The sequence below is a fragment of the Ranitomeya variabilis genome, chromosome 8 (genome assembly GCF_051348905.1).
Source record: "Ranitomeya variabilis isolate aRanVar5 chromosome 8, aRanVar5.hap1, whole genome shotgun sequence".
NCBI lineage: Eukaryota > Metazoa > Chordata > Amphibia > Anura > Dendrobatidae > Ranitomeya > Ranitomeya variabilis.
Genome location: NC_135239.1, coordinates 172,995,096 through 173,020,990, shown reverse-complemented (window position 1 = coordinate 173,020,990; position 25,895 = coordinate 172,995,096). Strand labels below are relative to the sequence as shown.

Sequence of the window (25,895 nt, the reverse complement as noted above, 5' to 3'; positions counted from 1 at the left end):
TCACACAGCACCATTGCAGGCTCACATCAATGGCTCCTGTCTGAAGCATTATACTGCAGACAGGAGCCAATGATGAGAACTGGTAATAACACAAGGTGTCCTTCTGCAGTGTCCATATGGAAGTTCAGAAGTGCTTGTTGCAAATTGAGGCGACGTAACCATATCCTTAGCGCTTGTCGAAGCAAAGGGTGCCCGAGACCTTTCATTTGCATACAAAATCAATCTTGTTTTTTTTCTGGCATCTACATACCCCTATATGTGGTTTCAATGAGCATTTTGGGGGATTGGTAAGGAGGAAGGGATGAGGAGGGAAGATAACACACATAATTAAGTAAAGTGTTGAATCAATTAAAATTGTGTGAAACAATCATAATGACCCGTGCTATAAAATTAACATTGTATTCATCCTGCATGGTGAAGGTTGAAAAAAGAAAACTACAGATAAAACACAGCATTGTCACAATCTGTACATACCTATTTCAAAAACACAGAATAAAATTTATCAGAAAGTTGAGTGCACAAAACTAAAATGTGAAAATCCACTTAAAAACACATCCAAGTAGGGGCCTACCTCAGCGGCGCGATCCCCAAACTGCGCAAGAACTTTGGTCCGGTAATCAGGGATGATGGTAACAGGGTTGTCGGTCAGGTTGACGGTCTCCAAGCACGGAAGGCTTCCTAGATTTTTTATTTCATCAATCTGAAAAAAAAAAAAAAAAGACTTGAAAAAATGAAAAAAGGTTTTCTGGTTTCGATATTAAGATAATCTCCATTTATTTGTATGAAATGTCATGTGGAGATGGCTCCAGAGATGCTAGGAAAAGAGTTTTCAAAAGATGGAGGTGGAAGGCCAATGAAGTCTGAGTGACCACGTGAAAAAAAATCTCCATAGGGGATAGTGGTCACTACAGATACAAGCGCAAAGCCAACGTTTCTATATATGCTGTAAATCCGTGCTGGTGACGAGAGTCACTTAGCAATTTATCAGATATCCATCTCTAACTGGTATTTGTAAGTATTAAAAGATTCGTAAAGAAGCACTCCGAAAAAAACCTTTATTCTCAAAACCTTTATAAAATGTGTGTGTACTGAAGGTGCATTAATGTTTACCAATCGAAGTCTTCTCCAACACCAGCGTTGATAGCTACAGGATATGCGACAGCGATGCGTTTCAGGTGGCTAAGCACCCTTAATCATGAAGATTCATGATTAAGGGTGCGTAGCCACCTGAAACACATGAATAAGAGTGCGTAGCCACCTGAAACACATGAATAAGGGTGCGTAGCCACCTGAAACTCGTCGATGTCGCATATCCTGTAAGTGTCAACGCTGATGCTGTTTTACCCTCCGCTGAGCACTTTTGGTGAAGAAAGAAGTTTGTTGAGCTGGATTTCTCTTGTTTTTGAGAACATATAAACCCCTTGCACATGTTATCCTTGAGGGAATTTGTACGAGGAACCCCAGCGCTTGAAGGGAAGAGTGTTAACCACAAATTTTAGGCCATGTGCCCACGCTGCGGATTTTTACTGCGGATTTATCGCGGTTTTTAGTGCGGTTTCCTCTGCGGGTTTACACCTGCAGATTTCTATTGGAGCAGGTGGAAACCCGCAGCGGAATCCGCACAAACAATTGACATGCTGCGGAATATAAACCGCTGCGTTTCCGCGCGTCTTTTTCCGCAGCATGTGCACTGCGGATTTAGTTTCCCATAGGTTTACATTGTACTGTAAACTTATGGGAAACCGCTGCGGACCCGCAGCTGCGGAAACGCTGCGGTTCCGCAGCGAATTCCGCAGCGAATTCCGCAGCGTGTGCACATACCCTCAATATGAGCACATTGCACTGGGGTCATCACTCCACCCCTCCGTCGTGAGCACTGACAATGTAGGAATGCTGGTTTATGCGCATGATTGGGGTTTCTAGTGTCATTATATGACAATTATGTTATTGACATTTATTGCATCCTTTGTTACAAAGTGGATTGCGACGTGTTTGCGTACCTGCGAGACTTTGTTGTTGCCGAGATCTAAATTGACGAGAGAATACAACTTATTTAGTCCTTTGAGGCTCTCAAGAAGGTTTCCAGATAAGTTAAGTGTTTTAATGTTGCCGATCTTTGAGTGAACTCCTTCCAGTAGGGAAAGTTTGTTATAGGAAAGATCCAAGTGAACCAAGTTGTACAAGTACTAAATAAGGAGGGAAGAAAATATTAGACATTTATTGTTAGAAAAGTCCCCTTCTGTAATCTGCATGTTAAAGGATTATCCTCCACCCCCCAAAAAGAACAATTATCCCCTCTTCATAAGGTAAGGGAAAAACGTACTAATCTCGCTGGAGGTTAGACCGCCGGGTCCTCCAGTGATTCCGAGATCGGGGTTTAGTATAACGAGAAAGGGTCTCGACAGCCCCATCCTAAATGAAGCAGAAATGAGCTCAGCAGACAAGGAGCGAGCGTGCGTGCGTGCCCCGGATCCATTTAGGAAGGGGCTACAGAGCCTCATCCTCAGGGTTTTAAAGCCTTGATCCTGTTGGTCCCAGCAGTCAGACTTTCAGTAATTAGCAAGACATCCCCTATCCCATGACTAGGGGACAACTTGGTGTAAACTTGTGCAATTCCCGTGGCTTAATGGATTGAGTAAATTGTTGGCCTAGGAGGAGGACGCCAATGGGGTTTAGAGGCACAGATTTTTAATTTTGCCCATGTAAATTCGTTTTGATTGGCGGTTTGCTGGATATGTGCGTATGGTATGAGACCCCTTACCTGTAAATTCTCTATCGAGCATATGTGGTTATGACTCAACGCCAGAAATTCGACTTGTGGAGTCAGTTTCTGCAAAGAAAGCAAACAATTAAACCCTTCAAACTGAATATATATATAGAAGTATAAAAGCTCACTGCACCCCTGGGAATGCTTACCACTGAATCATCTATAGAAGGGATCTGGTTGTGGCTCATGTCCACCGTGGTCAGGGCGCTCCACTTTGGAACCACAGCAGTGATAGGACAATCTGAAGACGTGCCTTCTGCCACCCAGTTATCAAATTCAAGAGCTTCTGGTACCAAGATGTCCTGAAATGAACCAAAACCTGGGTGCTTTAGATGCCATCACACAATACATTTTAAAAATGTTCCTGTTGCAGAAAGAATATTTTATAATGTTTTTGCCTGATCTATATGAAGATACAAGAAGCAAATACTAGGGCTCTGTCAGAACACACCTAACCTGATGGTTTCACCACAGATGAAGCTATGTGGACTGCGGACCCCCACTGATCCATTGCAGCCTGTTAAATTGCAATGGGTATCACCCATTATATTATGAGCTGTGAAACCCTTATAAAACCCTCTCTGTATAGGCCACCATTCTCCGTAGATAGCTGTAGACTGAACGATCTCATAGCCGATAGCCATCTCCACCATGGATTGGAGCGGTCAACTTGGTCGAGCGCTCCTGTGTTCTCCATGAGAGACCCACTGCTAGACTCATCTTGGCATCGTCATATCTCCTGGAGAACAAAAAGGCCAGCCGCTGTAATTCGACAGGCCCGATCCTTCTCTCCCCTGACATCACCTGTCTCCCATACATTAGAATGTCGATATTGGACGATTTTAGTCTAATGTGTATGGAGGCCTTTAACATGCATGGACATAGGGCTTCACACATCATCAGTACATTACAGCTTCTCACAACCTCCAAGTTGTACCATGACACCCACAGAATTGCAAATGTACCTTTGCCTTTTGTGGATGTATTGAAAAAAAAAAAAAACAAATTTCCATTTGACACCATAATATGATGATAATCTATCACCAAAGCAATACGGCGCCATATGAAGTTCCAAACGATGGCAGTGTCTATAGCTGGTAGTACACAAAATCAGATTTTGATGGGGAATTCATCAAACAGTGTGCGTCACAAAAGTGGAAATTAAAATTTAGAATATTTTGGTTTCATACATCAGCCTGGCACTAACATAAAAAAATGGTGGAGCTTAGCTGAAGGAGAATAGCAACAAGAGGTACTAAATAACTGGCATAAATTATAGCAGATATCTACTATATAAGTCAAGCAGATTTCTCATGCTGGTGCATGGACGGTCTAAAAATCTGTTAAATTCATTTAAGGTGTTGTCTTACCTTGGCATACAAGTCTGCAGACATGATATGATTGCAGACTTGTGAGTCCTCAGTGCACACTGCGCCGTGAGGATTCTTAGGTGCCAGGAGCTGCGAATGTGTAACCACAAATAATATGCGGTCACCTGCCAACTAGACGCGTGCGTGATTGAACGAGACGGGACACGTCTAGTCGGCCCAGTGCCGACACTGGGAGAATCCCCACAGTGAGCGCACTGTGACTGCAGACTTGTACCCAGGGCTGTGGAGTTGGAGTCGTGGAGTTGGAGCCCATTGTGGTGGAATTGGAGTCATGGAAATTGAGGAGTCGGAGTCAGAGGTTTTGCTTACTGACTCCACAGCCCTGCTTGAACCCAGAGGCCAGACAATCCCTTTAAAGCATTGTGCCCACTATTGATTTGGGGCATGTGACTCCAGTGGGCTCCTGAACAGGACCGACATCTATCTATATAATCGTCTAAGGGGTACTTCCATCTGTCTGTCTGTAACGGAAATCCCGCGTTGCTGATTGACCAATCAGCGACAGGCTTAGTCCGGCCGTGAATTGGCCCCTCCCTACTCTCCTCCAGTCAGTGCCCCCTCCCTACTCCCTTCCAGTCAGTGCCAGTGTGTCGTCTCATCCCAAACCAACTTTTTACTATTGATGCTTGCCTATGCAGCATCAATAGTAAAAACATATAATGTTAAAAATAATAATAAAAAAAAATAAAAAATAACTGTGCTATTCTCACCTTCCGACGTCCACCGGGTAATTTCGCAATGCATCACTGGGAACAGAAGCTGGCGGCAGCATCGCGCGCACCGGCACAGCTTCGCTGGACGCCGGAGGGGGAGTATATAACTATTTTTTTTATTTAATTTTTTTTTTTAACAGGAATATGGTGCCCACACTGTTATACACTGCGTGGGCAGTGTTATACACTATGTTCCAAATTATTATGCAAATTACATTTTTATCAGATTTTCCTAAATGGTCGGTGCAAATGACAGTCAGTCTAATAAAAGTCATCACCCGTTAGATTATACATCAAATTTTATTGAAGAAACCTCCCAATGATAACAGTATAATCTCCAAAATGAATAAAAACTCAAAATGCACTGCTCCAAATTATTATGCACAGTAGAATTTCTAAACATTTGATAAGTTTTAAAGAACTGAAAATGCTCATATGTGGAATTTGCAGCATTAGGAGGTCACATTCACTGAACACAAAAGCTATTTAACACCAAAACATCCTAACAGGCCAAGTTACATGTTAACATAGGACCCCTTCTTTGATATCACCTTCATAATTCTTGCATCCATTGAACTTGTCAGTTTTTGGAGAGTTTCTGCTTCTATTTCTTTGCATGAAGTCAGAATTGCCTCCCAGAGCTGCTGTTTTGGTGTGAACGGCCTCCCACCTCATAGATCTTTTGCTTGATGATCCTCTAAAGGTTCTCTATATGGTTGAGGTCAGGGGAAGATGCTGGCCACACCATGAGTTTATCTCCTTTTATGCCCATAGCAGCCAATGACTCAGGTATTCTTTGCAGCATGAGATGGTGCATTGTCAGCATGAAGATGATTTTGCTCCTGAAGGCACGTTTCAACCATTTCTGCTTGTGAAAACAGTTTAAGGGTGGCCGAATAGTAGGTTTATGCACCACAGCAAGCCTTTGAAGGAGCCTACACCTTGAGGTTTGAGGGACTCCAGAGGCACCAGCAGCTTCAAATATCTGTTTGCTGCTTTGTAATGGCTTTTTAGCAGCTGCTCTCTTAATCCGATGAACTTGCCTGGCAGAAATCTTCCTCATTAGGTCTTTATCAGCACAAACACATTTGTGCTCAGATACAGCCACAAATCTCTTAACAGTACGATGATCACGCTTATGTTTTTGGGAAGTTTCTAATGTTTTCATCCCTTCACCAAGGCATTGCACTATTTGATGCTTTTCAGCAGCAGAGAGATCCTTTTTCTTTCCCATGTTACTTGAAAACTGTGACCTGCTTAATAATGTGGAACATCATTTTTAAGTAGTTTTCCTTTAATTAGAATCACGTGGAAAACCAATTATCACATGTGTTTAAGATTGATTTCAGTGATCCATTGAGCCCTGATACACAATACCATCCACAAGTTTATTTGAAAAACAAAACAATTAAATCTTTATGACACTTAAATCCAATTTGCATAATAATTTGGAACACAGTGTATACTGCGTGGGCAGTGTTATATACTGCGTGGGCTGTGCTATATACTGCGTGGGCTGTGTGATATACTATAGGACTGTGCTATATACTATGGGGCTGTTATATACTACGTGGGCTGTGTTATATACTACGTGGCTGTGTTATATACTACGTGGCTGCTATATACTACGTGGCTGCTATATACTACGTGGCTGTGTTATATACTACGTGGCTGCTATATACTATGTGCCTGCTATATACTACGTGGCTGTCTGTGTTACGTGGGCTGTGCTATATACTATGTGGTTCTTAAGCTTTGTGTATAAAGCCTTTTAGTGCAGGAGAAATCCGGTGGATGGGAATTATTTTGCAGCGGCTTCTCGGAGCTCCGTACATAACTTCTACCCCACAAATATAGGACTAACAACCTTGTACTGTGTAACAACAGATAAAGCAATAAAAAACAAAATATGTTGATGGAAAAATCCGCATTTACTGAAATTAGCACCTTTAATGAAGAAGTTGAATACTGAACCGTCATGGTTGCCAGTGTCTTCTTGCAAGAGGTGAATCCCTTGATAAGCTTGGCATCAGAATGGCAGATCTGAAAAACACAATCAGCGTGATAAGCGAGCACTGTGCTTACTGAGAGGACGAGAGGGGTCGGGCACATCCTGGAGGGGGGATTCATTATCTATGCTGACTACATAAAACAGAACGCAGCTTCAGGGGATTCTGGCGACTGTCAGCTGCTTCACGTGATAGACGAGCTGGAGCGTTATCAGCGCTCACTGGGCGGGGGCAATCAGCGCTGCCTGAAGACACGGGAAAACAAAATCTGACAGTTTCTAACAAAAGGGAAATATTACCAGGAAGGTTAAACAAAGTTTATACGTATACAGAGCGCCAGCTACCTCTCTGGAGATGTTCACACACGTCCAGGAGTTATTATTGGGTCCATTTTGGGATCAGAAAATACGGGCCCCATTCATTGATAGGGAACCTGTCACATCAATTTTAGCAACTAAACTGTCCCAGGGTGTTAGTGATGGAAGGTGCATCACAAACATTTTTTTTTTTTTTTTTTTTTGCTCCAAAGGGCACCGTAATCATCTCCAAAAATGTATTTGCTTACTTATATAGTACCTTTACTTTCAGTCACTGGGGTGGCACTTCATTTTCTTTCAGTCACGGGCTCGTCATATTGTCCATGCCCACGCTCTCTGATTGATGTTCCGGGGTGCGCCGAAGTCATGGGAAACTGCTCTAAAATCCCGTGCTTGCGCAGTGACGAGCGGCTCCTTGTGCAGTGTCGTGCGGCTCCTTGCGCAGTGTCGAGCGGCTCCTTGCGCAGTGTCGAGCGGCTCCTTGCACTTGTGCAGTGTCAAGCGGCTCCTTGCACTTGCGCAGTGTCAAGCGGCTCCTTGCACTTGCGCAGTGTCAAGCGCTTCCTTACGCAGTGTCGAGCACTTCCTTGCGCAGTGTCAAGTGGCTCCTTGCACTTGTGCAGTGTCAAGCGGCTCCTTGCACTTGTGCAGTGTCAAGCGCTTCCTTGCACTTGCGCAGTGTCGAGCGGCTCCTTGCGCAGGGACGAGCGGTTCCTTGCGTAGTGTCGAACGCTTCCTTGCACTTGCGCAGTGTCGAGCGGCTCCTTGCGCAGGGACGAGCGGTTCCTTGCGTAGTGTCGAGCGGTTCCTTGCGCAGTGTCGAGCGGTTCCTTGAACCTGCGCAGTGATGTGCTTGGTCACAGAGCCCGAGACTCACAGCCGATCCAGCTTATGCGCACAGTCAATTAAGCAGGGTGTGTACACCCAGATTCAGTGCACACGCATGAGGAGCCACTCTTTACTGCAGAAGCGCAGGATTTTAGAGCAGATTCCCATAATGTCGGTGCAACCTGGAATATCAATCAGATGAGCCTGTGACTGAAATAAAATGAAGCCCACCCCCTGTGACTGAAAGAAAAAGGTACTATATAACTATACAAAGAGATTTTTGGAGATGGTCACGGTGCCGTTTGGATTAAAAACAACGTCCTACTGATGTACATTGCATCACTAACATACTAACACGCTGGGGACAGTTTAGTTCCCTTTAAATGGAAATGAAGAATCCTATTTTTCTACACTATTTTAACCAGAACAAAAAACAGATTTGATTAACTTTGATATCGATAGTATCTAGATCCATTTTTAGATTTAACATTACAGCCAATTATAATAGCGGATGCTCATCAGTTATTTCTTCCATTAACGGATCTGCTTTTTAGCAGTGTGCATGCCCAGAACATCAGTGGAGCTCACAGACACCTCTAGCAAAAACAGATTCCCTACAAACGGATGGAAAGGAAATAATAATAAAAAAAATATATATATATATAAAAAAAACAACCCCACAGCCTCTTTAAAGGCCTAATCCATTAAAGATTGCCAATTTTGGTTTCCACTTCCGATTTCTTTATTAAACACTGTACCCATTACAAATGGATGACAACTGCACATGTGAACAGAGCCCAACCTGAAAAGTATCTTTATACACAGAAAGCCCAGAATCTAGCAAGTAAGCCGAACAAGCAGTTGTCTCCATACCCCTGCGCTGTAGCAGAAGTCACAGCACCATCTACACGGCTCAGCCAGTGACTGTTACTGCAGCCTAACACACTGATTGTGCTGGGTAGTATACAGGATAAGTGCAGATCACAGGGGGGGTGGAAGAGGTCCCACCATTGAGCTCTTACTGATCCCGAGGGTTCACTCCCATCCACATAGTAAAAAAAAAAAAAAAGCTCTAATATTCATCCCGAAAAGGAGGACAAGTATCATGTGTATGTCATTCTGTATGTCATGCAAGTGCTATGTGAAAGTGCAAAACATTCAGAATGAGAAAGGGGTTGTCTTAGTAGTGGACAACTCCTTTAAAGTGTTATTTCAGGACTTTTATATTGATCCTTATGATAGGTGGGGGTCAGACATCCAGTGCCCACAGTGACACGATTCATGGAGCTGCGACGTTCTGGGCAGATTGCCAGAGACCACAGTGCTTCAGCCGCTGGCCCTTTAAGTCCTTTCTACACTGTAAGCTGGCAGCAATTAATACTGAGCGCTGCGGCATATGCAATCAAGGATTACATCCTGATACTAGCCAGTGCCAGAATTAGGACGTTCTTTGTGAATGGAATTAGCATGCTGTACACTCCTGACCCTCTGATGATGAAGCCAACAATACCAGCTTCCCCTATGTAATGTATATGCACCTATGCCAGTGTCTACGTGATGTATTTGCATCAGTGCTAGCATCTCCTACGTGATGTATACTCACCAGTGCTAGCATCTCCTACATGATGTATATGCACCAGTGCCAGCGTCTCACACATGATAAATATGCACCAGTGCCTCCTACGTGATGTATATGCACCAGTCCCAGTGTCTCCTGCATCACATATACAGCAGTTTCAGTGTCTCCTATGTAATGTATATAAAGCAGTTTCAGTGTCTCCTATGCAATGTCTACAGCATTCTCAGTGTCTCCTATGTGATATAGAGTGTGTCCGTAAAGTCATGGTGCACTTTTGGCGCCCTTTCTCTGGCCTAATCATATCAGACCTGTTCATGAGGAGAGATAACAAGAACCAATCAAACAACACAAACTCATTTAAGCTGTTGCTGAGCCCCCAGTCAGATTAACCCCTGATAACATGTGTACATTGAACGTATCAACGACATTAATAACTTAAGGCCATGTGCACACGTTAAGTATTTTTCGCGTTTTTTTCGCGTTTTTTCGCTATAAAAACGTGATAAAAACGCGAAAAAAACCGCTTACATATGCCTCCCATTATTTTAAGTGTATTCCGCATTTTTTGTGCAAATGTAGCCTTTTTTCCGCGAAAAAATTGCATCGCAGAAAAAAAAGCAACATGTTCATTAAAATGCGGAATTGCAGGGGATTCCGCACACCTAGGGGTCCATTGATCTGCTTACTTCCCGCACGGGGCTGTGCACACCATGCGGGAAGTAAGCAGATTATGTGCAGTTGGTACCCAGGGTGGAGGAGAGGAGTCTCTCCTCCACGCACTGGGCACCATATAATTGGTCAAAAAATAAGAATTAAAATAAAAAATAGTGATATACTCACCCTCGATGTCTTCCCGCCTCCACTGCACGCTGTCGCTTCGGTTCCTGTAGCTGATGTGCGGTGAAGGACCTTGCCGATGACGTCACTGTCCTGTGATTGGTCGTGAGCGGTCATGTGACCGCTCACGTGACCGTGACGTCACGGAAGGCCATGTGCGCACAGACCAGCTATAGGAAGAGGAACGGACGCCGCTGAGGAGATGTCTGGGTGAGTATAACCTTTTTTTTTATTTTTTTTATTATTTTTAAACATTCTATCTTTTACTATAGATGCTGCATAAGCTGCATCTATAGTAAAAAGTTGGTCACACTTGTCAAACAGTATGTTTGACAAGTGTGACCAACCTGTCAGTCAGTTTTCCAAGCGATGCTACAGATCGCTTGAAAAACTTTAGCATTCTGCAAGCTAATTACGCTTGCAGAATGCTAAAAAAACGCGAAAAAAAAAATGCGGATTTCTTGCAGAAAATTTCCGGTTTTCTCCAGGAAATTTCTGCAAGAAATCCGCAACGTGTGCACATACCCTAAAACAGAGTATCACGGACGTTATTCACTCTGTTACACCAGACTTCCTTACCCGTGTGTGGCAAGAACTTCACTATCGTTTGGATGTGTGTAGGGCAACAAATGGAGCCAACATCGAACTGCACTGAATAAGTATGAAACTGGGAGAATTTTTCTTTTATTTGGAGCAGATTTCACATTTCTATCGTCTTGGGTTGCTTTCCAGTGACTGGTCAAAAGTGCACCATGACTTTACGGACACACTGTAAAGCAGTCTCAGTGTCTCCTATATGATATACATAAAGCAGTCTTGGGGTCTCCTATGTGATGTATGAAGCTGTTTCTCCTATGTGATGCATATAAAAGTGGTTTCAGTGTCTCTTAGATGATGTAACAGCAGTCTCAGTGTCTCCTGCGTGATGTAACAGCAGTCTCTGTGTCTCCTATATGATGTTTATACCTCACTGCTTGCATTTTATAAATGTTACATAAGCAGTGATGAATTTCCCATTGTGAGGAGACCTGCAGTGTAATATACATCTGTGTTTAGAACCTTTTACTCCTGCGATTAGTTCATTACATTAACATTGCAAAGAGTTGACTGCACTTCAGAATGACACAAACCTGGAAAAGCAGCTGCGAGCAGCATCATCCATACCACCTAACATCACAGCCTCACCAAAGAGAAGCAGCTCCAGTCATCGCATTAACGGAGAGTAAAATAATGGTTTGACCAAATATACCAGAATCATTTTCAAGTTGGTAATTTTGCATTGCTGCAAATGATGTTATAAATATCCGACCGGCCCTTGGCAGAAAAAAAGTTTCACAGAATAAGCAATGTAATCACCCAGAAGATCTACTCTGAATGTCTCTGACTAAATATCAAACAATTAACAGCAAAGTCAGCCCTTTAAATCCTAGTAAAACTTAGCATTTATTAATACACCTAAAAATAAAAACATAATTCAAAATTGTATACATAAAGTGCTCATAATTAACAGTGCACTAGATAAAAAATGGCACAATCTCACCCAAATTGTTAGCTGGCCCTCAGATACTGCTCCATATACCAAGAGACCAGATGATGGGGAGAAAGGACATCAAGACCAAATAAACGACATGGGGGGGGGGGGGGAGTGGGGAACACGGGGGCTTCTTTTACCCTGTCGTGCCCTCTGCAATCAGCTCCCGCCCTTACAAGGGCAGTACCCAAGTGTGAGCCTATTTTTCAGTGCCCCTGGTCAGATATAGCCTCCCTGAACAAAAGTGTGTATCTTCCCTACGCGTTTCCCCACCCGTTTGGGGGGTTCATCAGGGGAAGTTTAACCGGGCTAAAGAAAACCGAACGAAGTCACCTGCAGTGGCAGGGTATGACCTCTTTGTATGCCGAGATACTGTGTATAAGAAAAGTGGGGAGACCATTTTTTCTTATACACAGTATCTCGGCATACAGAGAGGTCATACCCTGCCACTGCAGGTGACTTCGTTCGGTTTTCTTTAGCCCGGTTAAACTTCCCCTGATGAACCCCCCAAACGGGTGGGGAAACGCGTAGGGAAGATACACACTTTTGTTCAGGGAGGCTATATCTGACCAGGGGCACTGAAAAATAGGCTCACACTTGGGTACTGCCCTTGTAAGGGCGGGAGCTGATTGCAGAGGGCACGACAGGGTAAAAGAAGCCCCCGTGTTCCCCACTCCCCCCCCCCTATGTCGTTTATTTGGTCTTGATGTCCTTTCTCCCCATCATCTGGTCTCTTGGTATATGGAGCAGTATCTGAGGGCCAGCTAACAATTTGGGTGAGATTGTGCCATTTTTTATCTAGTGCACTGTTAATCATGAGCACTTTATGTATACAATTTTGAATTATGTTTTTATTTTTAGGTGTATTAATAAATGCTAAGTTTTACTAGGATTTAAAGGGCTGACTTTGCTGTTAATTGTTAGAAAAAAAGTTTCCCCAACCTTACACTACGGTAACAGCAGGCGCTTCCATAAGTTTTTATAAAGGTCTGATAGCACCTTTAACAGCACTGCAAGTTCTCAAAAAGAAATGAAGAAATACTGTATGAGCATTGTTACATGGAGTACTACGTACCTGTACCTGACAAAGTGACTTAAATACAGAGAGATCGTATGGCAGTAAATGTTCTTGTAAGTTACTTGTTCCTACAGGACCTCGAGTGCCGCTGATCTGAGGAAGAACAGAAGAAAAAAAACTGGTTACCAATATACGGTTCTGCTGCTGAATAGGATCAACTGGTATTAAGAAAATCAGATGCTGCATCTTTATACCAGTTACCTTTAAATACTTGAGTCTGCAGGTAAAGTCCAGGATATGTCCCAGGTCGGTTTTGGCATCTCCGTTGATGCATGTTGGCTTGGCATGCCGTAGTAACTGTGTTATTGCGTATAACTGGAGGGGTCTCATGTGAAACACTTCACCTGCTACGAGTAACTGTTCACCTGGACGAAAATCAAAGTCCAATATAACCATTTTACAATGACATCAAATCAATATTAATCTGGTACTTTTCATTAGTCATCAGGGCGCGCTACTCCCTGTGCGCCCCCATGCATCCGCAGACCTGGGACCATGCGGTGGCCGAAAGACACATGGAAAGCCTATGCCGTTCACGTCCCCCCTGGACCTGCAGCAGCTAGACACTGGCACTACAAGCAATTATCCATTCTTCCAGGCAACCGGCCGAGCCTGGGTAAACTTCTTAATTTCCTTTCCGCATCTCATTCTTCATAAACAGGATCTCGCAAGGACAAGTACCAACTGATGCGGAGGGAGAAGTTCCATCCTCTTATTCTGTAGGTTCCTGTCCTTGATGAGCGGATCCCCTTTTATGTGGTGCTATCATGGGGGGAAAGTAAAACATTTTTTTTTTTTCACCAAAAATGTTGGTGTAGCCTCAAATTTTTCACTTTCACAAAACAGGAAAAAAAAAAAAAAGAATCACCCAATTTGTTGTGCAACTTCTTCCGAGTACCCTGATGACCCATATGTGGGGGAAAACCATTGTTTGAGCGCACAGCAGAGCTCGGAATGGAAGAAGCGCTATTGGACATTTAGTTTTGGCCGGAAAAGACTGCAGACGCCATGTAGCATTTGAAGAGCCCCAAAGGTGCCAAAACAACAAACACCTCCCACAAGTGACCCTATTTTGGAAATTACACCCTTCAAGGAATTTATTAATTTTAACCAACAGTTGCTTCACATGATTATATAACATTGAGACATGAAAAAGAAAAAAGGAGATTTTTGTGTACTCACCGTAAAATCTTTTTCTCCGAGCCAATCATTGGGGGACACAGGACCATGGGTGTTATGCTGCTGCCACTAGGAGGACACTAAGTAAACACAGAAAGAATAGCTCCTCCCCTGCAGTATACACCCTCCTGCTGGCTCTCAGTGAACCAGTTCGGTAACAAAGCAGTAGGAGCTTAATATTTAACAATGATGAACTATGTCAAAACCAAGTCAACACAGAAAAACCAAAGCCAATAGGCTAACAGGGTGGGTGCTGTGTCCCCCCAATGATTGGCTCGGAGAAAAAGATTTTACGGTGAGTACACAAAAATCTCCTTTTCTCCTATGCCTCATTGGGGGACACAGGACCATGGGACGTCCTAAAGCAGTCCCTGGGTGGGAAACAATTAACTGCAATTGCTGCTTGTACCCACAAGTTACATATGCGGCACGGTCGCCTGCAAAATTCGTCTGCCGACGGTCACATCTGCCGAGGCCTGAGAGTGAATATGGTAATGTTTTGTAAAGGTATGCAGGCTGGACCAAGTCGCAGCCTTACAAACTTGTGCTGTCGAAGCTTGGTGCCGGATGGCCCAAGACGCGCCCACTGACCGAGTGGAGTGAGCCTTAATCCCTGCTGGGACAGGAAGACCTCTGACTCGGTAGGACTCTTGAATAGCCGAACGGATCTATTTGGCTATTGTCGCCTTGGAAGCAGGAAATCCTTTCCTCGGTTCTTCCGGGAGCACGAATAGGGCATCTGACCTGCGGAAAGACGCTGTCCGCGAGATATATCTCCTAAGAGCTCTCACTAAATCCAGTGTGTGAAGGGCCTTCTCGATGCGATGGACTGGTGCCGGACAGAGTGACGGTAAGACAATCTTCTCATTGATATGAAAAGAGGATACAACTTTCGGTAGAAAAGACGGGGATGTCCTCAAAACCACCCTATCCTGATGAGAATTCAGGAACGGAACTTGAGAGGACAGAGCTGTCAACTCGGAGACTCGTCTAATAGAGGTGACCGCAACTAGAAAAGCAACTTTCCATGAAAGAAGAGACAGGGAAACCTCCTGTAGAGGTTCGAAAGGAGCCTGTTGCAAAACTCCGAGGACCAGATTAAGATCCCATGGTTCCAATGGCAGCCTATAGGGGGCGCCCGATGGGAGACTCCCTGAATAAACGTCTTGACCTGTAATCTGTTGGCAATCCTGCGTTGGAAGAGAACAGACAGGGCTAAGATCTGTCCATTGAGAGAACTAAGGGCGAGACCCAAGTCCAAACCAGTTTGTAAGACCTGGAGAAAGGAATGGATGGAAAAATGTAGAGGAGAACGTCCTCGATCGCTACACCATGAAAAGGAAGTCTTCCAAGTGCGATGATAGATACGCATAGACGTAGGCTTTCTAGCGCTGATCATGGTAGCTATGACTTCTGGAGAGAAACCTGCCTGGGTTAGGACCCAGGACTCAACGGCCATGCCGGCAAACACAGGTCCTCTGAGTTCTGTTGGCAAAAGGGGCCTTGAGATAGCAGATCTGCGCAATTCGGTAATCGCCAGGGAACGTCGGCAACTAGTTGAACTAGTTCCGCGTACCACGCCCGGCACGGCCAACCTGGCGCAATCAGGATTACCGGTACCCTCTCGGGTCTGATTTTCTTGATGACTCTCGGCAGGAGAGGAAGCGGGGGAAATATGTACGGAAGCCGAAAATGATGCCACAAGAGCGTCTGCCCTGATGGCTGCCGGATCGTGGGACCGAGTCATGAAGTGTGGAACCTTGGAATTCAGCCGTGAGTCCATCAGATCCACGTCCGGGGTTCCCCAATGACAGCAGATCTAGTGGAAGATCTCCGGATGGAGAGACCACTCCCCGGAGTCGAGGCATTGCCGACTGAGGAAGTCTGCCTCCCAATTGTCCACTCACGGGATGTGAACCGCAGAGATCATTGAGCGGTTTTCCTCGGCCCATCGGAGGATGTGGCCTACCTCTGTCATGGCCGCTCTGCTGCGGGTTCCCCCTTGGCGGTTGATGTATGCCACTGCAGTGGCGTTGTCGGACTGAATCCTGATTGGGCGACCTGCTAGGAAGGGATGGAACAGGAGAAGTGCCAGCCTGATCGCCCGGATTTCCAAGATGTTGATTGGAAGGCGTGATTCCTGGGGGGGGACCAGCAGCCCTGAGCAGTGTGATGAAGGAACACCGCTCCCCAGACTAGAAGACTGGCGTCTGTCGTCACAAGCAGCCAGTGTACTGGAAGAAAAGACTTCCCTTGATTCAGGGAGGATTTCAATGTCCACCACCTGAGAGACTGTCTTACTCGCTGGGGAAGGAGGAACCGACGGTCTAGGGAGAACGGGTTCCTGTCCCGAACAGCCAGGAGGGCATGCTGTAGAGGACGGAGGTGTAGTTGGCCAAATGGAACCGCCTCCATAGCTGCTACCATCCTGCCGAGGACTCTCATACTGAAGCGCAGAGAGAGAGCGAGGTTGGGAGAGCTTCTGAGCTTCTCGCTGTAAGACAGATCTTTTCCGGGGGAAGAAGAACCAACCCCCAGGACGAGTCGAGTATCATTCCTAGAAAATAAATTCGCTGAGCCGGCACTGGGGAAGATTTTTTAAAGTTTATCTTCCAACCCAGGCGAGAAAGGGTATCTATTGTGATGGCCACGGCTTCCTTGCAGGAGCGGAAAGAGGGGCCTTTGATGAGGATATCGTCTAAATACGGGAACGCCACCACTCCTCGGGTGTGGAGTATGGCCACGGCAGCCGCCATGACCTTGGTGAATACCCTGGGAGCGGTGGCGAGGCCGAAGGGCAGAGCAACGAATTGGAAGTGATCTTCCTGAACTGCAAAGCGAAGAAACCTTTGGTGAGAAGGTAAAATAGGAATGTGGAGGTATGCGCCCTGGATGTCTATAGACGCCAGGAACTCGCCTTTTTCCATGGAGGTGATGACAGAACGAAGCGATTCCATCCGGAACCATCGCACCCTGACGAACTTGTTCAGCAGCTTTAGGTCCATTATGGGCCGTACTGTACCGTCCTTCTTTGGAACAATGAAGAGGTTTGAATAAAAACCTTGAAACCTTTCGCTTTGAGGGACCGGAATAATCACTCTGTCTTTTCTCAGAGAGCTTATAGCTTGAAGAACTCTGATGCTTTTGCCCTGGGAGGAAAAGACAGGAAAAAAACGGTTTGGGGGACGAGATAAGAGATCTATCTTGTATCCGGAGGACACTAGATCGCGGACCCACTCGTCGTGAACGACCGAGAGCCACGCGGCACTGAAGGAAAGCAGGCGGCCGCCTACTTTGAGGGTGTCCCCCGGATACCTAAGGTAGTCATTGTGTGGAAGGTCTGCCCGTTCTGGCGCCTCTGGATCCCGGCAGCCTTAACCTGCTTCTCCATGAAGGGGAAGGCTTAAAAGAGGCCCGTGAACCTCTGTCTCCACGTTGTGCCCGGCCGAAACTGGGAGATGTGGAAGTAGAGGACCAGTTTGAGTTGTAACGGAAAAAAAAAAAAAAAAAAAAAAAAAATCGGGACCGAGCCTATGGTTGCAGGTTCCGAAAAGGCTGAGAGGGTCTCTATTGTGGAAGAAATTTTACTCTTCCCTCCAGTGGCGTCAGAAATTAACTGGTCGAGCTTTTCACCAAAAAGGCGATCGCTCTGATATGGGAGAGAAGTCAATGACTTTTTGGAAGTAGAATCCGTACGCCAGTCCCTGAGCCAAAAGGACCTCCGGATGGTGATGGCATTTGCTGCTGCTTGGTGAAGTGCAGTTAGCGGCATCCAGGGACGCGGTCACTACAAAATCTCCAGCTCTGGCTATCTGAGTAGCGAGGTCTGCTATCTCGGGGGGGGAAGATTGGTATCCAGTACTGCTGAAGACAAGACCTCAGCCCAGTGGGTCATAGCCTTAGCCACCACGTAGCGGCAAAAGATGGAAAGAGTGCGGCCGCTGAGGCTTCAAAAGCTGAACGTGCCATATTGTCGATCTGACAATATGTTAATATGACATATGTTAAAATGTTAATAGAGGCGTCCTCCGAGGAGGATAAAAACAGATTTCGTAGCCAGGCGCGATACCGGAGGATCTACCAAGGGAGATTGTGACCAATCTTTTCTTAGATCCTGGGCAAAGGGATATTAGGACTCCATGGGCTTCTGCCCTGTGAATCGTGTATCTGGACGGATCCTGTGAGATTCAACAATTTGCTTAAACTCGGGATGAGTGGCGAACACTCTGTGAGCTCGTTTGGTCCTCTTAAAGGACACAGCATGATCCGTTTTAGATAAGTGTTCCTCCTCAAGTCTCAAAGCCTTATTCACTGACTCAATTAGAGAGTCGAGAGTCTCCTGAACGTGATGAAATTCCTGATCTAGGGACGAGTCAGAATCGTCCTCTGAAACAGGTTCTCTACTAGCCCCATGGAAGGGGAGCGAGAAGTGGAGCTCTCAGAACCCGAAAACCAGTGATGGTCTGGGGATATGGCATGAGTCCTTTTCCTGGAAGAGTGAGAACTCCTTGGCAAGGTACGACCCCTGGAGTACGAGGGGTTCTGACCATCGGAAACGTCGTCCGTATTAGTGCCCTGGTTAGAGGAAGGGTCTCGGAACGAGTCTAACGCTTTTGCCAGGGATGCCATAGACCGGGTAAGGGAGGTAGCCCACTCAGGGGGACTAGGCTCAATGGGTTCAGTATCAGCAACAGGTGGTTCCTGAGCCGTCACCGGTTCACAAGCTGTGAATAATGCAGTATTGTGACCCCGAGGTTATGATACCTTACAAGAGGTACATGCCGTGAAAAATACAGTGTGGGTTTTCCCAGACTTTTCGTGAGGCTGTGGTTGACACATAGTAAAGCCTGGAGGAAAGCGCTTACTAGCAGGGGAAGGGTTAAGCTATGTTTCTGAAGCTTACCCATGGTCCTGTGTCGAGTCCCCAGGGGAGGTCAGCAGTGTGATGCCACGGGAGTTATGCACAGGAATTGCTAATCCTGAAGGCTGTGATTGAAAATGCTGGAGCAGCGCTGCAGCATCAGCCCTGTGGGTGTACCAAGATGGCCGCCGAGATCAGGAAGTGAAAGTGTCTCTCAGGGAACGAGAAGCGCCAGAAAGAGTGGGCGGCGGTAACTGCCGGTGGGCGTGGCGAAAACTCCGGCCTGTATGAGAGGGAAAAGCCGGGGGCTAAATTTTAAACATGCGGTTGCGGCCTGCAGCGCCGCGAACGCTATTAGCGCCATTCTTAAGCCACACTCTCTGAAGGAATTGCCGCACTGCAGACCACCCACGGACCCGGGCTTTAAGGTGCGGACCTCCCATACCCCGGGGACCAGGACCCCCCAGCGCCTCGGCCCCCGCAGTGTACTCACGGTAGATGCGGTGGTCCGGTGCTCAATCCACCGTCGCCATAGTCAGGGAGGGGGTGGAGAGCTTCTGCCGCCCTGTGTCATCCGCTATATCAGTGGTGATGCAGAGGGGGGCTGCACGGATGCCATTCATAATATGTCCGGCTATGCACCTGGCTCCAGGAGAGGTAGATGGAGGGCTACTCCATGTGGTCGCCTGCTATGGAGGGGGGGAGATCGGAACGCGAAGGAACAGTCGCCCGCAAGATGAGCTCAGGGCTGGCATCCAACGTTGCAGGAAAGGATACGGGAGGGACGCTCAACGTACTTGCCTGTTGATGGTTCGGGGGAGATCGGAGCCTAGAAAGGATCCGTCGCCCCCATTCGCACCGTTAAAGGAAAAAAATAGAACAAAAAAATCAAAAATTAAAATAAAAACGGTGGGGTCTGAAACAGACCCAAGTGCCTCTTACAGACACTAAGCAAGAACTGGTTCACTGAGAGCCAGCAGGAGGGTGTATACTGCAGGGAGGAGCTATTCTTTCTGTGTTACTTAGTGTCGGCCTCCTAGTGGCAGCAGCATAACACCCATGGTCCTGTGTCCCCCAATGAGGCGTAGGAGAAATTACATTTTTTCCACAAAAATGTTGCTTTTTTTTCTTTTCACATCGAATAATATGAAGAAATGGACCCAAACATTTGTAAAGCAATTTCTTCCGAATGCTGCAATACCCAATAAGTGGTCAGAAACTACTATTTGTAAAATTAGCAAATGTACGGTGGTTTGAGGGAACGCACTTCCTGCTGCGCCGTACATGTATGGCGGATGTTGTGGGGGGGTGAGTAAAACTTCCCATTTTATTAAGGGACTGATGAACGGATTAAAATAACAGTTTTTATTTTTTAACTTAACCTTTGAGCAGATATTGGATTCTAAACTGCAAGGCGCCTATTATACTATTTTCCCCTTCAACAGAGTGGAGATTCTTCACTGGGGGAGTTTATTTTTTCCCCTGTATGGCGCTGTCAAATCCTAAGAAGGTAGAATCATACAGGTGTAAAAAAAAAAATTAAAAAAAAGTAAGAGCCCACACAGGTCAGAACTGGCTTTTTCAGTGTGATCTGGGAAAAATTATGTCTAAAATTAATTACACTGAGATCTCCTCACTCCAGGACCCCTAATTGACATAAAGCAGGAGTGCTGTGCTCTAATGTCATCACATACAATGCTCTGGATTAGTGATGAGCGAGAATGTGCTCTGATAAGGTGTTATCTGATCATGCTCATGTGTTAATAAAGTATCTTTGGTGTGCTAAAATAGTATGTTCGAGTCCCCGTGCCTGAATGTTTCGCGATTGTTCAACAGCCTCAAAACATGCAAGGATTGCCTAACAAACAGGAAATCCCTACATGTGCAGTGGCTGTCGAACAGCTGCGGGGACTTCAGGATGCTTAAGACACTCGGTTAGCCTCCGAGCATGCTCGGATAACACCTTATCCCAGCACAGTTGCTCATCGCTACTCTGGATACATCCCAGGTATCGTGGAGTTGTCCCCCAATGCCCAAGATAGATGTAGAGAATGTATGTGAGGACATCAGAGAGCAGCAGTCCTCCTGTAATATAGAAATATAGATAAAAGTGATTATGCGGCCACTAGAGTATTTATGACTAATAGGATAAGGTCCAGATCTTATTACATATCCACATACATATCCAAGCCCTTTCCACCTCCTGCCGACTTCAACTCAAAAATATTTCACAAATCCGTACATTCCTCAACCAAGAATCTGCAAAAACCCTAGTCCATGCCCTCATCATCTCTCGCCTTGACTACTGCAACCTCCTGCTCTGTGGCCTCCCCTCGAACACTCTCGCACCCCTCCAATCTATTCTAAACTCTGCTGCCCGACTAATCCACCTGTCCCCCCGCTATTCTCCGGCCTCTCACCTCTGTCAATCCCTTCACTGGCTCCCCATTACCCAGAGACTCCAATACAAAACCCTAACCATGACATACAAAGCCATCCACAACCTATCTCCTCCATACATCTGTGACCTCGTCTCCCGGTACTTTCCTGCACGCAACCTCCGATCCTCACAAGATCTCGTTCTCTACTCCCTGCTTATCTCCTCTTCTCACAATCGTATACAAGACTTCTCCCGCGTATCACCCCTACTCTGGAACCCTCTACCACAACACATCAGACTCTCGCCTACCATCGAAACCTTCAAAAAGAATCTGAACACCTACCTCTTCCGACAAGGCTACAACCTGCCGTAACCACAGATCAACCAAACCGCTGCACGACCAGCTCTGTCCTCACCTACTGTATCCTCACCCATCCCTTGTAGATTGTGAGAATTCGCGGGCAGGGTCCTCTCTCCTCCTGTACCAGTTATGACTTGTATTGTTTAAGATTATTGTACTTGTTTTTATTATGTATACCCCTCCTCACATGTAAAGCGTCATGGAATAAATGGCGCTATAACAATAAATAATAATAATAATTACAACTCCTAAAGCTCCCAATCCAAGTGCCATACAGCAAAGTCAAACGTTCTGCATCACATTTACTCTGTTACATGTCCGAGAACATCATCTTCTCATCAGTTTAATAAGCGTAAAATTACCATTATGGAAAAGCTCCTCAGCCAGAACTGCTGCAATTCCATGGATTTCCTGAAAAACACAAAGGATCCTTTATTACCGGCCAAGCACATGACATTCAGATGGTCAGACATCAATTTTACGGATGGAAATGGAAGGTTATCTTGTGACGACTCTAAGCTCCCAGTGATTCTAAAAAGAGTTATATCAGAGTGAACCACATCTTTAATCTGATATCTGTACTGTAAGGAAACAAATGATAAAATATTTTAGGTATACTCTGGGCCAAACCGATATGTGCAATAGGCCCCTGTGCAATCCCCTGAACAGCACGATGAGGAGGCCGCTAGTCAGGGCATCCGGGCAAATAATGGAGACCTGGCTTTGCATGTGATGTGTACAGCTATCTGCAATCATGTATGGAGGTATATGCTGCTACCTCAATAGGTCCATCCTCCACAGAGGAGACACTGGCATACCTTGTGCATTACACTGTGTACAGAATTATTAGGCAAGTTGTATTTTGATTACATGATACTTTTTATACATGTTGTCCTACTCCAAGCTGTTCAGGCTTGAGAGCCAACTACTAATTAAGTAAATCAGGTGATGTGCATCTCTGTAATGAGGAGGGGTGTTGTCTAATGACATCAAAACCCTATATAAGGTGTGCTTAATTATTAGGCAACTTCCTTTCCTTTGGCAAAATGGGTCAGAAGAGAGATTTGACGGGCTCTGAAAAGTCCAAAATTGTGAGATGTCTTGCAGAGGCATGCAGCAGTTTTGAAATTGCCAAACTTTTGAAGCGTGATCACCGAACAATCAAGCGTTTCATGGCAAAAAAGGCGCAAAATAACTGCCCATGAACTAAGGAAAATCAAGCGTGAAGCTGCCAAGATGCCTTTTGCCACCAGTTTTGCCATATTTCAGAGCTGCAATGTTACTGGAGTAACAAAAAGCACAAGGTGTGCGATACTCAGGGACATGGCCAAGGTAAGGAAGGCTGAAAAATGACCACCTTTGAACAAGAAACATAAGATAAAACGTCAAGACTGGGCCAAGAAATATCTTAAGACTGACTTTTCAAAGGTTTTATGGAGTGATGAAATGAGAGTGACTCTTGATGGGCCAGATGGATGGGCCAGAGGCTGGATCAGTAAAGGGCAGAGAGCTCCACTCCGACTCAGACGCCAGCAAGGTGGAGGTGGGGGACTGGTATGGGCTGGTATCATCAAAGATGAACTTGTGGGACCTTTTCGGGTTGAGGATGGAGTGAAGCTCAACTCCCAGACCTACTGCCAGTTTCTGGAAGACAACTTCTTCAAGCAGTGGTACAGGAAGAAGTTGGTATCGTTCAAGAAAAAACATGATTTTCATGCAGGACAATGCTCCATCACATGCCTCCAACTACTCCACAGCATGGCTGGCCAGTAAAGGTCTCAAAGAAGAACACATAATGACATGGCCCCCCTGTTCACCTGATCTGAACCCCATAGAGAACCTGTGGTCCCTCATAAAATGTGAGATCTACAGGGAGGGAAAACAGTACACCTCTCGGAACAGTGTCTGGGAGGCTGTGGTGGCTGCTGCACGCAATGTTGGTCGTAAACAAATCAAGCCACTGACAGAATCTATGGATGGAAGGCTGCTGAGTGTCATCATAAAGAAAGGTGGCTATATTGGTCACTAATTTTTGTTTTTGCATGTCAGAAATGTTTATTTCTAAAGTTTGGGCAGTTATATTGGTTTACCTGGTGAAAATAAACAAGTGAGATGGGAATATATTTGTTTTTTATTAAGTTGCCTAATAATTCTGCACAGTAATAGTTACTTGCACAAACAGATATCCTGCTAAGAGCCAAATCTAAAAAAAACCCACTCCAACTTCCAAAAATATTAAGCTTTGATATTTATCAGTCTTTTGGGTTGATTGAGAACATAGTTGTTGATCAATAATAAAAATAATCCCCTAAAAAACAACTTGCCTAATAATTCTGCACACAGTGTAGTAAAAGAAAAAAAACAAAGTTCAAATCCGCTCACCAGAGCAGCCAATGATCCACAAGGCGTGTGGTGCGCGGACAAATCCTGACTCCGGTTTCAGGTAAGTAGACAAAAAGATAAAGTCTAGCTAACGCAAACATTATTTTTTTTTTTTTTAGAAAAGCAAGTGAAAGATTATTAAAATTGATTATTTGAATGCTTAAGAAAAAAAAAAAAAAAAACACAAAAAAAAAATCAAAAACAAACCATAGCATTAGGCCTACACGTTTCAAGCGCTACCATTACTCATAACCATCTGTGATTAAGAACGTGGAAGCTTAGTCCTGTACTCGGACCCTAAATTTCAATTCGGAGGCAGAAAGCAGGTAATGCAGGCACAGTCCATCTCTATAGATATGAATGGGACTGTCAGTAAAAAGCCATAAAATAACGTTCAGATTGCTTTCAGGCCAAAAAAAAGGAATTTGGGGGTCTGACTCCATCATTGCTACTTTAATAACCTGTATCTATGCTGGGTTATAGGAGTAAAAATAAAGTTGCTGTTGTAAAACTCTACCATGGACCCCTGCAAATATTTGCTACATCCTCAGAATTGGGGGCTACCCCAATACTTTATTCTCTGATGAGAGAATCTGCGTCCTACACAGGTACCCTTAGACATTAGACTTGGTTGGATTTCATGAACTAAAGAACAAATGTTTGTTTTTGATGACTGATCACAGACCGTCGTTATCGGAAATTAAGTCACCCATGTTTGCTGTTTTGTTGGCCAAATAGACCCTTCATTCAACAAAAGATCTTTCATTAAAATACTACTCCCAGATTTTCAGTCGTTGCCTGGTGTAAGAGCTCATAGCATCAGGCTGAACAACTGTAAAAGCCAAATCAAGACTAAAATGTGTGCGGCTGCAATGGGGTAACAATGTTTTCGGAAGATGATCACTTTAATAAGGTGTTATCTGAGCATACTTGTGTGCTAATAGAGTATCTTCAGTGTGCTCATAAAAAAAACTGTCTCGCGGCTGTTTGACAGCTGCGACACATGCAGGGGTGGTCTGTTTGTTAGGCAATCTGTGCATGTGTTGTGGCAGCCATGCAGCCGCACGGAGTTGAACATAGAGTATCTTCGGCATGCTCAAATAACATTAGTACACAAGCATGCTCAGATAACACCTCATCTGATCACACTCGCTCATCACTATTGTAGAACCATCAGACTACTTTAATGAAATGCCTGTGTAAATGCTGAAAATAAACACCAATTCCTCCATTCCAGGAGAGAAATCATTCACTTTAATGACAGCATGTCTGTGCACAGATGGATTAAGGCAGCAGATCTTGTTACCAGTACCTTGTAATGAACTTACATATAAGTGAAAGTGCAAGAACTGTGATAAAACTTTAGGTACACTGGTGGGAAACGTTGTGAGCAGAGCTTGTAGATAGACCTCCAGATCCTTCTGTCTTTTTTCCACCAAGCTTTTGGAGTTCTTTCCGATTATTTTTTTCGGAGGCAATAAATTCCGCTCGATTTTGTTCTCCGCTGTCAGCTGCAACCCAAACACAGGATAAACATTAAGGCAAAAATCATATTCTAAAATTTGATTTCATGAAGCAGGACCTCCCATGTAGCAGGCTGCACCATCTTTCCAATTAACAGAAAGGGAAAATTAACATAAAGAAATCGAACATTTCAACCACCCACTGAAATCAATGGGATG

At 45.0% G+C, this 25,895-nt stretch overlaps 1 protein-coding gene across 8 annotated transcripts in view; it reads right to left on the bottom strand.

Moving 5' to 3' along the window:
• Positions 1-25,895, bottom strand: part of NISCH (nischarin) — an 81,742-nt gene that overhangs the window by 51,057 nt on the left and 4,790 nt on the right. For all 8 annotated transcript variants that reach the window (XR_013218622.1, XM_077278063.1, XM_077278062.1 and 5 more), the window contains exons 3-11: positions 25,542-25,724; positions 22,194-22,242; positions 13,252-13,415; positions 13,048-13,143; positions 6,819-6,914; positions 2,917-3,069; positions 2,762-2,830; positions 2,001-2,186; positions 572-700 (exon numbers count right to left, since the gene is read on the bottom strand). Coding sequence is in view for 7 of the 8 variants with exons in the window: in XM_077278063.1 (XP_077134178.1) it covers positions 572-700; positions 2,001-2,186; positions 2,762-2,830; positions 2,917-3,069; positions 6,819-6,914; positions 13,048-13,143; positions 13,252-13,415; positions 22,194-22,242; positions 25,542-25,724 (1,125 nt within the window). In the remaining variant the exon portion in view is untranslated. The remainder of the gene's footprint in view (positions 1-571; positions 701-2,000; positions 2,187-2,761; positions 2,831-2,916; positions 3,070-6,818; positions 6,915-13,047; positions 13,144-13,251; positions 13,416-22,193; positions 22,243-25,541; positions 25,725-25,895) is intronic.